This window comes from Homalodisca vitripennis, chromosome 8, assembly GCF_021130785.1.
Source record: "Homalodisca vitripennis isolate AUS2020 chromosome 8, UT_GWSS_2.1, whole genome shotgun sequence".
Lineage (NCBI taxonomy): Eukaryota > Metazoa > Arthropoda > Insecta > Hemiptera > Cicadellidae > Homalodisca > Homalodisca vitripennis.
The window spans coordinates 39993142-40005395 of record NC_060214.1 but is presented as its reverse complement, the minus strand read 5'-3'; the positions used below and the strand labels follow the sequence as shown (position 1 = coordinate 40005395).

The 12254-nt window shown below is 35.7% G+C and overlaps 1 protein-coding gene across 1 annotated transcript in view; it reads left to right on the top strand.

Moving 5' to 3' along the window:
- The window catches only part of LOC124367588 (zinc finger and BTB domain-containing protein 16-like), a 38568-nt gene extending 26314 nt beyond the window's left edge, over positions 1-12254 (top strand). The window contains exons 7-8 of the mRNA XM_046824544.1: positions 599-716; positions 6574-12254. Of these exons, the coding sequence (XP_046680500.1) occupies positions 599-716; positions 6574-7035 (580 nt within the window). The 3' untranslated portion in view covers positions 7036-12254. The remainder of the gene's footprint in view (positions 1-598; positions 717-6573) is intronic.

Genomic DNA, 12254 nt, shown 5'->3' with positions numbered 1-12254 from the left:
TAAAATTCACAAAAGGCATATGTAGAATATTCACAAAAGGCATATCTAGAATGTAAGACCTTTTGATTATTACCAATAATAATAATAATTGTGATACCTCAAATCTGTAGAAACAATCAAGAAATTTGTTTAATAATGTGGATATTTTATTTTGTGTAGTGCTACTGCATTCTATTCTAATGGCTAACTGTGAAACTATTACTAAGCTCATGTTGTGAAATTAACTGAATGTTGTTCAACATGTTTTGTTTTTGTTTATTGTCTGCATAGTAATCGGTTGGTATGTTAGAGACCGGTAGTAATAGAGACGAAGATATTGTGTATAAGCAATATGACAATTCTGAAGAATTATTTTGGATGAAGTGAATTTAATGTGGACAGAATTTATAAAATTGTAAATTAATTGTTAGTAAATCCACAATCATACATTTCTATTACATTTTAATTATTAATTTTAAGAAATTGTCATTGTAAATACTATAGATGATTGTAAAGATTCACCTGGCAGAGAGGTGCTACAGCATGGCCAAAAACCTTCCAGTAAAGAGGATCGGGTGTATATAAATAATAAGATGTAATTGTACTGGTTTTGCTGTAGGTTGCAAACTGTGACAAGAGTCGACCAAGATTTTGACATCCGGAGAGTGCAGCTTGGGGCAGAGAAGTATCTGCCCACTTACCGGAGAAGGAAGAGGATAAGCATACCAGTGAAAACGGTAAGAGATAGCTGCAAGCACTTAAGCCATCTCTTTAAGTTTGTGGTTCATTCAGATCTTTCAGATAATAAATTAATTATAGATTTTGTTCATGAGTTAAGAGTAAATTAAATACTTTTAAATACTGAAATATCACTCTGTTCTGAGCTACTGTTGGACCAACCAATAATTTTATACATTTGCTTTCATAAAAAACATTCAGTACATGTATGTTACATAAAAAATAAGGTATAAACTACCTCAGAAGAATGAAGCGTTTGTATAAAAAATATTAAAACACTTTACGGTACAAAAAGTGTGATCAGTATAAGTCCGAATATCCATTTTATTTTTTCAGACTTTTTTTTATTGCTATATTTTTAAGAAAGCTAGGTTTAAACCCTCCTCCTCAAACAACACTGTTTTAGAAACAATATATTATCTTAATATTGTCAAATAAAAAGCTAACTAAACAGAAGATTTTAAACTATTTTTTACTCAATCTAACCATCCTGGTACTTTTTAACATGTTGACTGCGGCAGATGCCTTACGGCGTAGAATCAGATTGATACTATTTAGTCTCACTCAGTATTGAGTCGCTGTGAAGATGTAATAAATAAAACCAAATCATGTGTTTGGAATGTAATTAAATCAGACATGGTAGCATGTTGTGCTTGCACGAGGAAGATTGCCTAGACCAGATCACTCTTTGGTCCCAGACTCACGACTGGGAAATGAAGAGTTAAGACATCATTTGTGGTTACTCCGTTTTCATCACCAATCTTCCACTTATCATTCTGGGGGTGAAGTTGTTCGCGTCCGTAGCTTGCTACACGTGCTCCCCTGGGTAACGCTAAACGAACAGCAATTTTTGGTAGCTGGACCGTCACTCTTGTGATCTCCCAGTTATGGCAGCTATCGAAGACCAAACAAACGGTCCTTCTCAGGGCCAAACAAATACTGATTTTTTAAATATTGGCTCTCTTTTAAATATATGTTATTTTAACGCCGAGGGTCTGAGCAGATCTAAATGTGAGTGCCTAAGCAAAAATTATGATAAAGAACAACGTCGATGTCCTAGCACTCCAGGAGACTCACATTGAGAATTCTAACACCTGTGCAAGAGGCAATATCCCTGGATATACACTTGTAGAAGCCATTGGCCACAGAAATAACGGAGTGGCAACTTATGTTAGGCAGGGCATCGATGATGTGTCCCCGATTTAACAAGAGCTGTGATGACGATATTTTTGTACTGGTGGTGAAAGTGTCAGAAACAACTATAGTAAATGTCTACAAACCACCTAATAGACAATGGTCTGACACAGTACTTCCCATATTTGGGGACACCCCCGTCCTTTACATTGGGGACTTTAACAGTCATCACAGCTCGTGGGGATACTCATCGAATGACGACAATGGTACGAGTTTAACTAGTTGGGCTGAAAATAACAACTTAATAATTAATACATGATGCCAAAGACGCCCACACTTTTTATTCAGCCCGCTGGCGTCGTGGTTATACTCCAGACCTATGTTTTTGCTCTTGTGCCCGCTCTCTTAAGCCTTTAGCAGTTGGGAGGAAAGTTCTTGGTGCCTTTCCTCATTCTCAGCATAGGCCTGTGCTTATTTCAGTCGGAATCAAGATTCCTCTTGTAAGATCCTTCCCTCGGCCTCGCTGGAATTTTAAACAAAGCTGATTGGAAAGCCTTTACTTCTAGACTTGATGATGGCATCAGGTTCATCCCTCCCACGATAAGAAACTATGACCGGTTTCACAAAGCTAGTCCTGGCTACTGCTAAACTGTGCATTTCCACGAGGATTTCGAAAGAGCTATGTGCCAGGTTGGAGTCAAGAGTGTGAGGACCTTTACAGTGAGTTCAATGACACCGGGAACACAGAAACAGCTGATCGGCTGCTACAATCTCACTTGACAAAGCAAGAAGAGAAAAGTGGGTACACACAATGGAAAATCTTAACTTCACCCATAGTAGCCGTAAAGCTTGGTCCCTCTTGAGAAAGCTCTCCACACCGGCAAGCCTTCGACGAACAGTTCTTTGTCACATCCGAAACCTGTGCAATAGCAAAGCGATTGTTGCTTTGTCCAAGTCAGTTCGCCACCCATCTGACAAGCTGGTTAACTACAAGTTAAACGAATTTATAAGCAGTCGGCAAGAGCTCCGTTGGAAATATCGAGAGCATTTGAACTTGATGAAATTGAAGTGGCCATCTCCGCTCTGTCAGTTGGGAAGGCAGCCGGTATCGATAATGTTCTTCCCAGGATTCCTAAAGTACTCAGGAATCAAAGTTAAATACTGGCTTCTTACAGTGTTCAACGAAATACTGGCTACAGGTAACCTGCCTGCAGCATTTAAAAGATCTAAAATAATCGCAGTTTTGAAGCCCAACAAAGACCCAGAGCGTATTGAGAGCTATAGGCCCATAGCCCCTGTTGAGTGTGTGTTATAAGCTGCTGGAGAGGTTGATCTATAATAGAATATTTCCCATTCTCAATGCCAGCATTCCTATAGATCAAGCTGGCTTTAGACCTGGTCGTAACTGCTGTGACCAGGTGCTTGCGCTAACAACTTTTATTGAGAATGGTTTTGAAAGGAGAGCAAAAAACCTCTACAGCCTTTATAGACCTTACTGCAGCTTACGACACTGTCTGGAGAAAAGGCCTTTTAGTAAAGCTCTATAATCTAATTCCTTGCCCTTTCCTTCTGCGGCTTCTTAATTCAATGATTAGCGACAGCTTATAAAAGTATGCCTTGGCCGTGAGGAAAGTTCTTTCAGGCAACTTAAAAACGGCCCTTCCACAGGGCTCAGTACTTGCTCCTTTGTTGTTCAAACGTGTACTCTGCCGACATCCCAACAACGTTATCCAGAAAGTTTTATTTATGCGGATGATATTGCCTTAGCCTACCAACATAATGACATAAAAGAAAACAGAACAGGCACTCACTGATGATCTTTCAGTCCTCGCAGATTATTTTAGAGCCTGGAAGCTAAATCCAAATCCTAATAAAACTGAAGTATCATGTTTCCACCTAAATAACAGACTGGCGAACTACAAGTTAAATATAACTCTTGATGGTGTCAAATTGAAACATAATGAACATCCGCAGTATCTGGGAGTTACCTTAGACCGATCTCTCACTTTTAAAAGTCACCTTCAAAGACAGCAGCAAAGCTGAAAACAAGGGCTAATATAGTACAGCATCTTGCTGGATCAACTTGGGGAGCCAACGCTAAAGTACTGCGTACCACTTCTTTGTCCCTTGTGTACTCCGCTGCTGAATATTGTGCTCCTGTGTGGCTTAATAGTGCACATGTGCGAGAGGTCGATGTCGTTCTTAATAGGGCCATGAGGACAATTACTGGAACTCTCATGGCAACACCAACACCTTGGCTCCCAGTGCTGAGCAATATAGCACCACCTGAGATTAGACGCAAAGAGGCTCTTCTGAGAGAGAGTTCAATAAAGATCGTGTCCAATCCCGAATTGCCGTTACGCGCGACCTTCCTCAGCAAGATAGCCGGCTCAAATCACGCAAGCCATCACTACGAACAGCATCCCAGTTGATAGAGGAGAACTTTACGCCTAATGCTAACTGGGCGTCATCCTGGGAATCATTCGATGGACGGAACAAGTTCTTGATATCCGATCCTACGAAAGCAGCGGGTGGCTTGGAAATTCCTCGAAAGGAATGGGTTTTATTGAATCGTTTTCGAACTGGGGTTGGGAGAAGCAATCACTGGAAATTCAAGTGGGGTCTTACTGACGACCAGACGTGGTGATTGTGGCGCAAACTCTCAGACAATTGAGCACATTGTAAACGACTGCCCTTTGCGATTGTTTTCTGGTGGTCTGGCTGGTCTGAGTGGTTTAGAGGATGGGTCTCTAAACTGGCTCAGTAATTTGGATTTTGCTTTGTGACGGGAGGAGATTTTAATATTATTTTTAATTTATGACTCAAGAACTTTGTTCTTACGTACTTTTTAATAATTGTAATTTTTAATTTATTTATTTATGGATAGCTGCCTTTGTCCCCCATACGATATATATATATACTTATCATTCTAGTACTTTAGTATTATCCTGAGGTTACTATTTTTGTAAGCGTTTTTCTTACCAGAGACCTAAAAAACTACATTATTAGAAAGAACAGTCTTTATTTCATTTACTGTGAAAATTACATGTCATTATGAAGATCGTTTCTTGTTTGCTGTCTCCCCAAAAGGTTTGATTACGGCGATAAGGAGGCAATTCTGTGCCTATCTACGAACTGTTATTAGACTAAATAAGTAGTTTTAGATTTGATTACCATAAATATGTTACACTTGAATTTGGGTACTATCAGATTATCAGATGTCGAAGCTCACACTCATGGCCAGGGGAATTTCCGATTGGTACTTTCCCGACCTTAGATCACATGCTAGACTGTCTAATGGGATATGACGTTGGTAGAGTTGGGTGATCTGGAACGTGTTGGGAAAGTACTGATGGGGAAATGCCCTTGGCCATTAGTGGAACATTGGTGCCTTGCACTTCTGGGGAAAAAGAAAACAATCCCTCAAAATAGTACCTAAATTTGAGCTCAGATCTCATGAGCACATAACTTTTTATATTTGCAATATGTATGTAAAAATAGTAGATAAGGACAGAATTGCCTCCTTACCGCCGAGATCACTTCATTTTGGGAGGCAGAAAATAAGAACAAGTCATCATAATGACATGTAATTTTAATAGCAAGCCAAATAAAGTCTGTTCTTTCTAATAATGTAGTTTTTTTTTAGGTCTCAGGTAGAAAAAATTCTTTCAAAAGTAGTGGCCTTCGGATAATACCAAAGTATCATCATTCCTCATGGTCTATATGATGTATGTATGATGCACTTAGTTCTTCATATAAGAATTAAAAAACCCTTACTATAATTTTTAATTTGTCCATATCATAAACATAAACAATCTGATTCACTGATGTTATTGCCCAATAATTTTTAAATAAGATGTATCAATTGTAATTATTACTCATCATGATTTAATTTTCATGATTTGAAATTTCAAAGTTTTTGCTGATATACATATTGATTGGTGAAAGAATTGATAGGAATACCAACAACGGTTTGGCCATTTTCTCCATCTTTAGTATTGCCTGATTAACAGTTGTGCTTCTTGGTAACAGTGTATTGCAGCGCACAACATGCACACTTAGTTTTTTGTTTAAATGTTGTTTTTTCATTTATCTATTAATTTATTTCAATGAGAGCCTGGTTCCTTTTTTGCCTTATTCTACCCATCTTCATGGGCCATTGGCCTGTGTGAGGATATTAAGAAGAGAAGAGAGCTGTAAAAGTGCAAGGTTGCCAATGATAATGAAAAGTGTTATAGTCACAGAAAGGATTTGAATTGACGTTATTTCTAACTCAGATCCAAAGACAAACATCTTAGATTGTGCATTCACTATCTCCTCTGAACTATTACACAACCTCAGTTCAATTTTGCTATTTAAGTAATTTTATGAAAGTTGGAATTATCAAAATATTAAAACAAGGAATTATCAAAATATTAAAACAAGTATAAATAATCTCAAAGTTTACAGTAAGTAGGAAGAAAGATTATTTATTTACCTTACGATAGTCTTCTACACAATTTAACAGTTACATAAATTAAAACACCAAATGGTACGTTTTTCAACATCAAAAAGTCTTGCTCAGTGAAGAAAATATATCCTTTGCTTCATTTTTATTTTATGTAATTTCTTCTGCTTGCGAGGAGATTGATGAGTTGACAAGTTTCATTAAATAATATACTAACTAGTTATAATATTGAGGGACTGAAAAAATCATTGTAATTGCACAATGTTATTTTCTAGGCAAAGAAAAAACCAGTTGAAGACAGCTCCGACGAAATGTCCCCACCCTCAGCGATGGATACTTCAAGTGATTCTGATAGCGAGAAACCACTCAATAAGCGTATTAACACTGTTGGAGAAAACAGATCTAGCAGTAAGGAAGAAAACAAAGCCAAGAATATAGAAGTAAAAGAAGAAATCGAAATCAAAGAAACAGAAACTAAAACAGATTCAGAAGCTCAAACTAAGAAAGAAAAAGAAGTTCAAATTAAAGAGGACTCGGACATTAGAATTAAAGAAGAGATTGATATTAAAATTGAGATAAATGATGAAGATAGTGTTATAGAGGATGATGAAGTACAAATTATTGAGGAAAGCGTAGTAAACATTAAAAAAGAAAATGATATTAAAAAAGAGAAAAAAGTCAAAGCTAAAATCGAAAAGAAAAGTAAGAAAACAAAAAAGCTGAAGAAAGCGAAATAACCACTATTCTGATTGTTTTAATGTAATTAATGTGGATGCTATCATTTAATGATACACAATTGTATGTTTTAATATTAATTTATTGCTTTGCTACATTCTGGTCATTATATTAAGAAAATGTATACAGATCTTCCCAGTGTGTTGGTCAATGTGTTGGATGAATCCTCACTTCAGCGTGTTATTTTATAGAGTAGCCTCCAAAGTGCTGTTTCAAGACAAGATTTCAATTTGTATTAAGTTTTTCTGAACTATGGATAAATTTGACATGATGTGCCTATTTATGCGTAGGCAACATTCAAGCGATAATAAAAATAGTTTATATAAATAAATAAGACACGAAATAAGCACCTATGTTTGGACAAACATGTATAAAAAAGAAGTAAAAACAACACCATATTTAATCGGTTGGTTTGCTAAACTATGAGGTGGAACAGAATTACCAATACTGTACATTAATAATGTGTAAGTGATTGAGATAATGTATTATATTTAAATGATATTATTTGTTTGAGTTGAGGAACAATTTCCTGCTTGTTCATTGTTTAGATATTCGAAAAGTATATTGTGAAAGTGCAACCTCTTATAACTAAAAAAGTATTCATGTTAGAAGAGCTCAAAAACCTGTGGATGCTTCTCAATCTTTAAAATGACTCATCTCTAACAATTATTTAATTATTCCTAAGCATCGCATAATTTTATGACAGGTCAATTGTAATACAACTTAAAAGACTAAACTATACTAAAATATAGACTAAATAATAAATGAAACAATTTTAAAATATGGTACATTAAAAAACTATAAAGTATATTAAGGGGGCTGGCTGTACATTCAATAATTTTGTTTGTTGGGTTAAACAATACAACAGATCAATAACTGAAAATATGTAAAATACAATAAATAAACAACTATAACTATAATTAATAAAACAGCAACTGAAATATGTTGGTATATTGACCAAATATATGACATTTCATACTGATATTCTAAAAATTCTATTAAAGAATAGAATGTATTTTGTTCAAGCCACTGATGTATATTTTTCTGAATTTACTTGGGCCAGTGATCTCAGATATGCATAGATAACTTGTACACTTTTGGCCCCACTTACAGTTTGAGGACTTTAGCGGTGCGCGTGACCTTGAGTGTGTAGGTGATAGGCGGGAGGGGATGCAGGGTACCGTTATGCGCTGCATCATGAAACCATTCCTCATTGGTAAAACCCTTCTTTTAGAAATCGTATTGGCCCAAATAACTCATCACACTCGCTACAATCAGTCTGTTTTGTGACAATGCTGAGTGTGGTGGTAGCTTGTGCTTCGCTTTTACCGACAATGTCTGTTGAGTTAAAGTCGAAAGTCAAAGGTAGAATTATTCATAGTCAGGCTCATGAAATTGTGAGTAATGTTTATACATTTATAAAGGGAGAGGCAGACCATCAAACTGTTAAACTTCCGTTGTCAAAGGCTCGCCAAAGCTGCTACAGCAACTGGAGTGTCAGAGTGAATTGTGACTCAAAAAACAGTGAGCTTAAAAAATTGAAGGTTAATCAGTGTGAGGCAAGTTTTACTACGCCAAACAAAAACCGTCAACGACGTAGAACAGTTACTCATTTAGATGACTTCAATAAATGTTTAGTGAGAAGACTAGTATACAATTTTCATATTGAAGATCATCGAATACCAACAGCAAAACTATTAAGGGAGGCGCTAAGGGAAAAATTAAATTTCCAGGGTTTTGAGAAAAGTTTGAGGTGGATATTAAAGGACCTGGGATTTACTTGGAGAAGGACAGCAAACAATAGGAAATTATTAATTGAAAAGCCAGAAATTCGAGAGAAAAGGATAACATACTTGAAGGCGTTGAAAAATTAAAGGGAGCAAGGATGCCCAATGATTTATTTAGATAAATCTTATATACTATCGTCTCACTTATCTAACCAAACTTGGTCGGATGGCTCAAATGAAGGTTTACACGTGCCGATTTCCAAGGGTGAGTGATAATAATGATCTATGTGGGTGGAGAGAAAGGACTGGTAGTCGATAACACGCCCTACCACAACATACAAATTTCTTCAAAAAGTAGGAAGCTAGATATGAAGGTGTGGCTTTAAAAAAAGATACAATTCTGTGACGATATGTTTTTATCTGAACTCAACAAACTTGTGCAGCTACATAAACCAAGGCATGTCAAATCAAATCAAAGAATTCTTTATTGTTAATTTCTTCAAGAAATAACATGGCGTCAATAATGTCCAGTATATATGCCTTATATATGTCCAGTAAGTACGCCTTGACGAAACTGTTCAACTAGAGGGTCATGACTTCTTACGACTTCCTTCCTACCACCCAGACCTCAATCCCATTGAATTAATTTGGGCTGAAGTCAAAAGTTATGTGGCTATGAGAAATACATCTTGTACTATGTCTCAAGCTAAAGCTCTATGTGAAGACAAGATATCAAGTATGAGCGCAGAAGAGTGGTCAGTAAAGTGCAAGCACGTAGAGAAAATCCAAAAAGGACTGTGCAGCCGTAGAACCCCAGATTGACAATATTATAGAATCCCTTATTATATCAGTTGGTTCGAATACAGACAGCAGTGACAGTGACCCAAAAGAGGAGGACAATTTGAGTGGGATTGAAGAACTCCAATGAAAAAACAATAATTTTAAGTCACATTTGTTATTAGAAAATTATATTTATTCTTGAATTTTGTTAACTAAATATTATTGAAGCGATTGTAAACCAAATAATAAGAGAATACCAAATAATAGCAATAATAGGACTTATACTTGTTTTTCAGTTGTTATTGTGTTGTTTAACGTGGTTTTGAAAATAACTTATTTGTCAATACTAATTGGCAAATTGAATCGTGAGTTTAAAATGTCGTTAAAGAGATGGTCATGCCTTCATCTCAGCGGCTAGCACGTAAACGCAACCCGCCACACAAATAGCGTGTATTTGTTGAAAGGGTAGTATTTGGGCTACATGTGCGCAGCTAAATTCCTCGAACTGTACTGAGGCGTAACAACGTCGTCTATGTCGTATAGTTTTATAACATGTTTATGTCTTGTGTTTTGTCTGTGTACTGTTACTGGGACTTTACTGGACATGCTATCTTCAAGATATAGTGGATATAAAGTGTTAACATTTTTAGATTAATGAAACTGGTTTTGCAATGGGCACATGGAGTATGCCTGCTAAAATTCTCACAGCCTTTCTATGCATATATATTATGAAAAAAGAGGGTCCAAGAATGGAACCCTGTGGTACACCATATTGTAGGTTACTCAAGTTTGGTCTTTTAACCCTTTGGACGCCAATGTCCGGTTCATCGGACCGTCGAAGTCTAGTCGAAAATCGCTTTTCGATCGATCGGACCGCCGAGGTCCGGGCGAAAAGCGCCAACGTCCGATTGATCAGCCATTCAAGAAAAACATCTTTTAAAAGTTATTTTTTAACTTGAAAAGTCTGTTTAAACTGTTTAGTAGGACTATTTTAGAAGTAAATAAGACTATCTGTAATTAAATTTGTTCAGTTTAGTGTCCACCCACTGTGTTTCCCTAAACACACATGTTAGAAGTGACGGGGACAAATGTATATTATTTGTAAATAATTATTTTGTTGACAAAGATTTTTCTTACTTTTTTGAAGAAAATCTATGATATAGACTTATAGTAGTGAGAAGATGCTCTCATTTTAATACTATGTAAGTATGTACAAACGTATTTCTTACTGTAAAATTAATTCTAGTTATAGTAATTTTTTCTAATATCAACACTAATTAAAAGTATTTTTTGTGAAACTATTTTTCAACTTTCAGTTCTGAATTTTTTGTGAGTAGTCTTATATATAATATCTGTAACGAATAAAAATATCACCGATAGGTAAAAATATTTTTTTTTCGTACCAATATTTTGGCCTGAAGTGAAATTTTTATGTAAACAAATGTTTTGGTTAGGCATTACCACATCATAAACAATGTTGTTCCATTCTAAATGCTGTTTATAATAACACTATTCGATAGCGCATATAATTTCCTACAAATAAAAAAATAAACATTCAATTAACATAAAAACTAAGGATAATACAGAGCAAAGCGTAACAAGAACATCAAAACAGGGCTGGTGGTTTTGGCTAGTACAGTTGGGTAGGGCGACAGCCTTGGGCGTTGGCGTCCAAAGGGTTAAGTGAACAAAATTTTTACAATTACTCTTTATTTTCTGGATTTAAAAATATGAGATAAACCAACCTTATTCTGTATTCCCCCCCCCCCCAATAATTTATCACTTTATTCTAGGATTTCATGATTGACACAGCAAAAGCCCTTAAATAGGTTACCGAGAACAACAGCCCTCTGTGAATAATAATGGTTTCACTTTAACATGTTTGAATTTTTCTGGAAATATGCCTTGTGCAAGTGATTGATTAATCAATTTAGAAAGAGGATTCCCAACTATGTGAAAGGCTCCTATATTTATTACCCAATAATATTAAGTGTTGGACATTGCACCAGTTTCTTTAATTTGAATGGGCATGTCTGATTTTGAAATGTTTAACCCTAGTTCATTTTTATTACTGCTCGAGTAGTTTTGGATTTGTTTTCAGCTGTCATTACAAATTTATCATTGCATTTTTATTTTCCCAGAGGGACACCTTACTAAAAACAATTTTTCATACCGGTTGTAGTAATTGAAAAATTGGATCCTTACTCCAATTTAATTCAAAATGGAACTGCTTTTTGTGTTAGGCAGAATTTTAATGCCTTGAGTCACCCAGTGTTGTGGACTTGTATTATTGTTTGAATTTGGTGTTACCAGTGGAGAAGCTTCATTGTATATACTAATAAAGTGTATTAAAACAGGAGATTTTTAGTTTTGCAGAAATTTCCTGGAGCTATATTTTTACCCTGAAAATATGATGATCTCCAGTGAAACTCAGTGACATGGTAACCATATATGCATTGCAATCAAATGTGACATCAAAACAAATGTAGTTTTGGTCAATATTAACCCAGGAGATGAAACAGTGGATAAGGAGAATCACATTTACTATAATGTAAACTGGTTGGCCTGGGATACAGAAGGTTCAGTGATCATCATCCAACACATTCCACACTGGGCAAGGTCTGTATTTATATAGTTGTTGTAATTTTACAATACAGTATTTTGTTAGATAAGCATATTTATAAGATGTGTTTGAAATACACAATTGATTTATA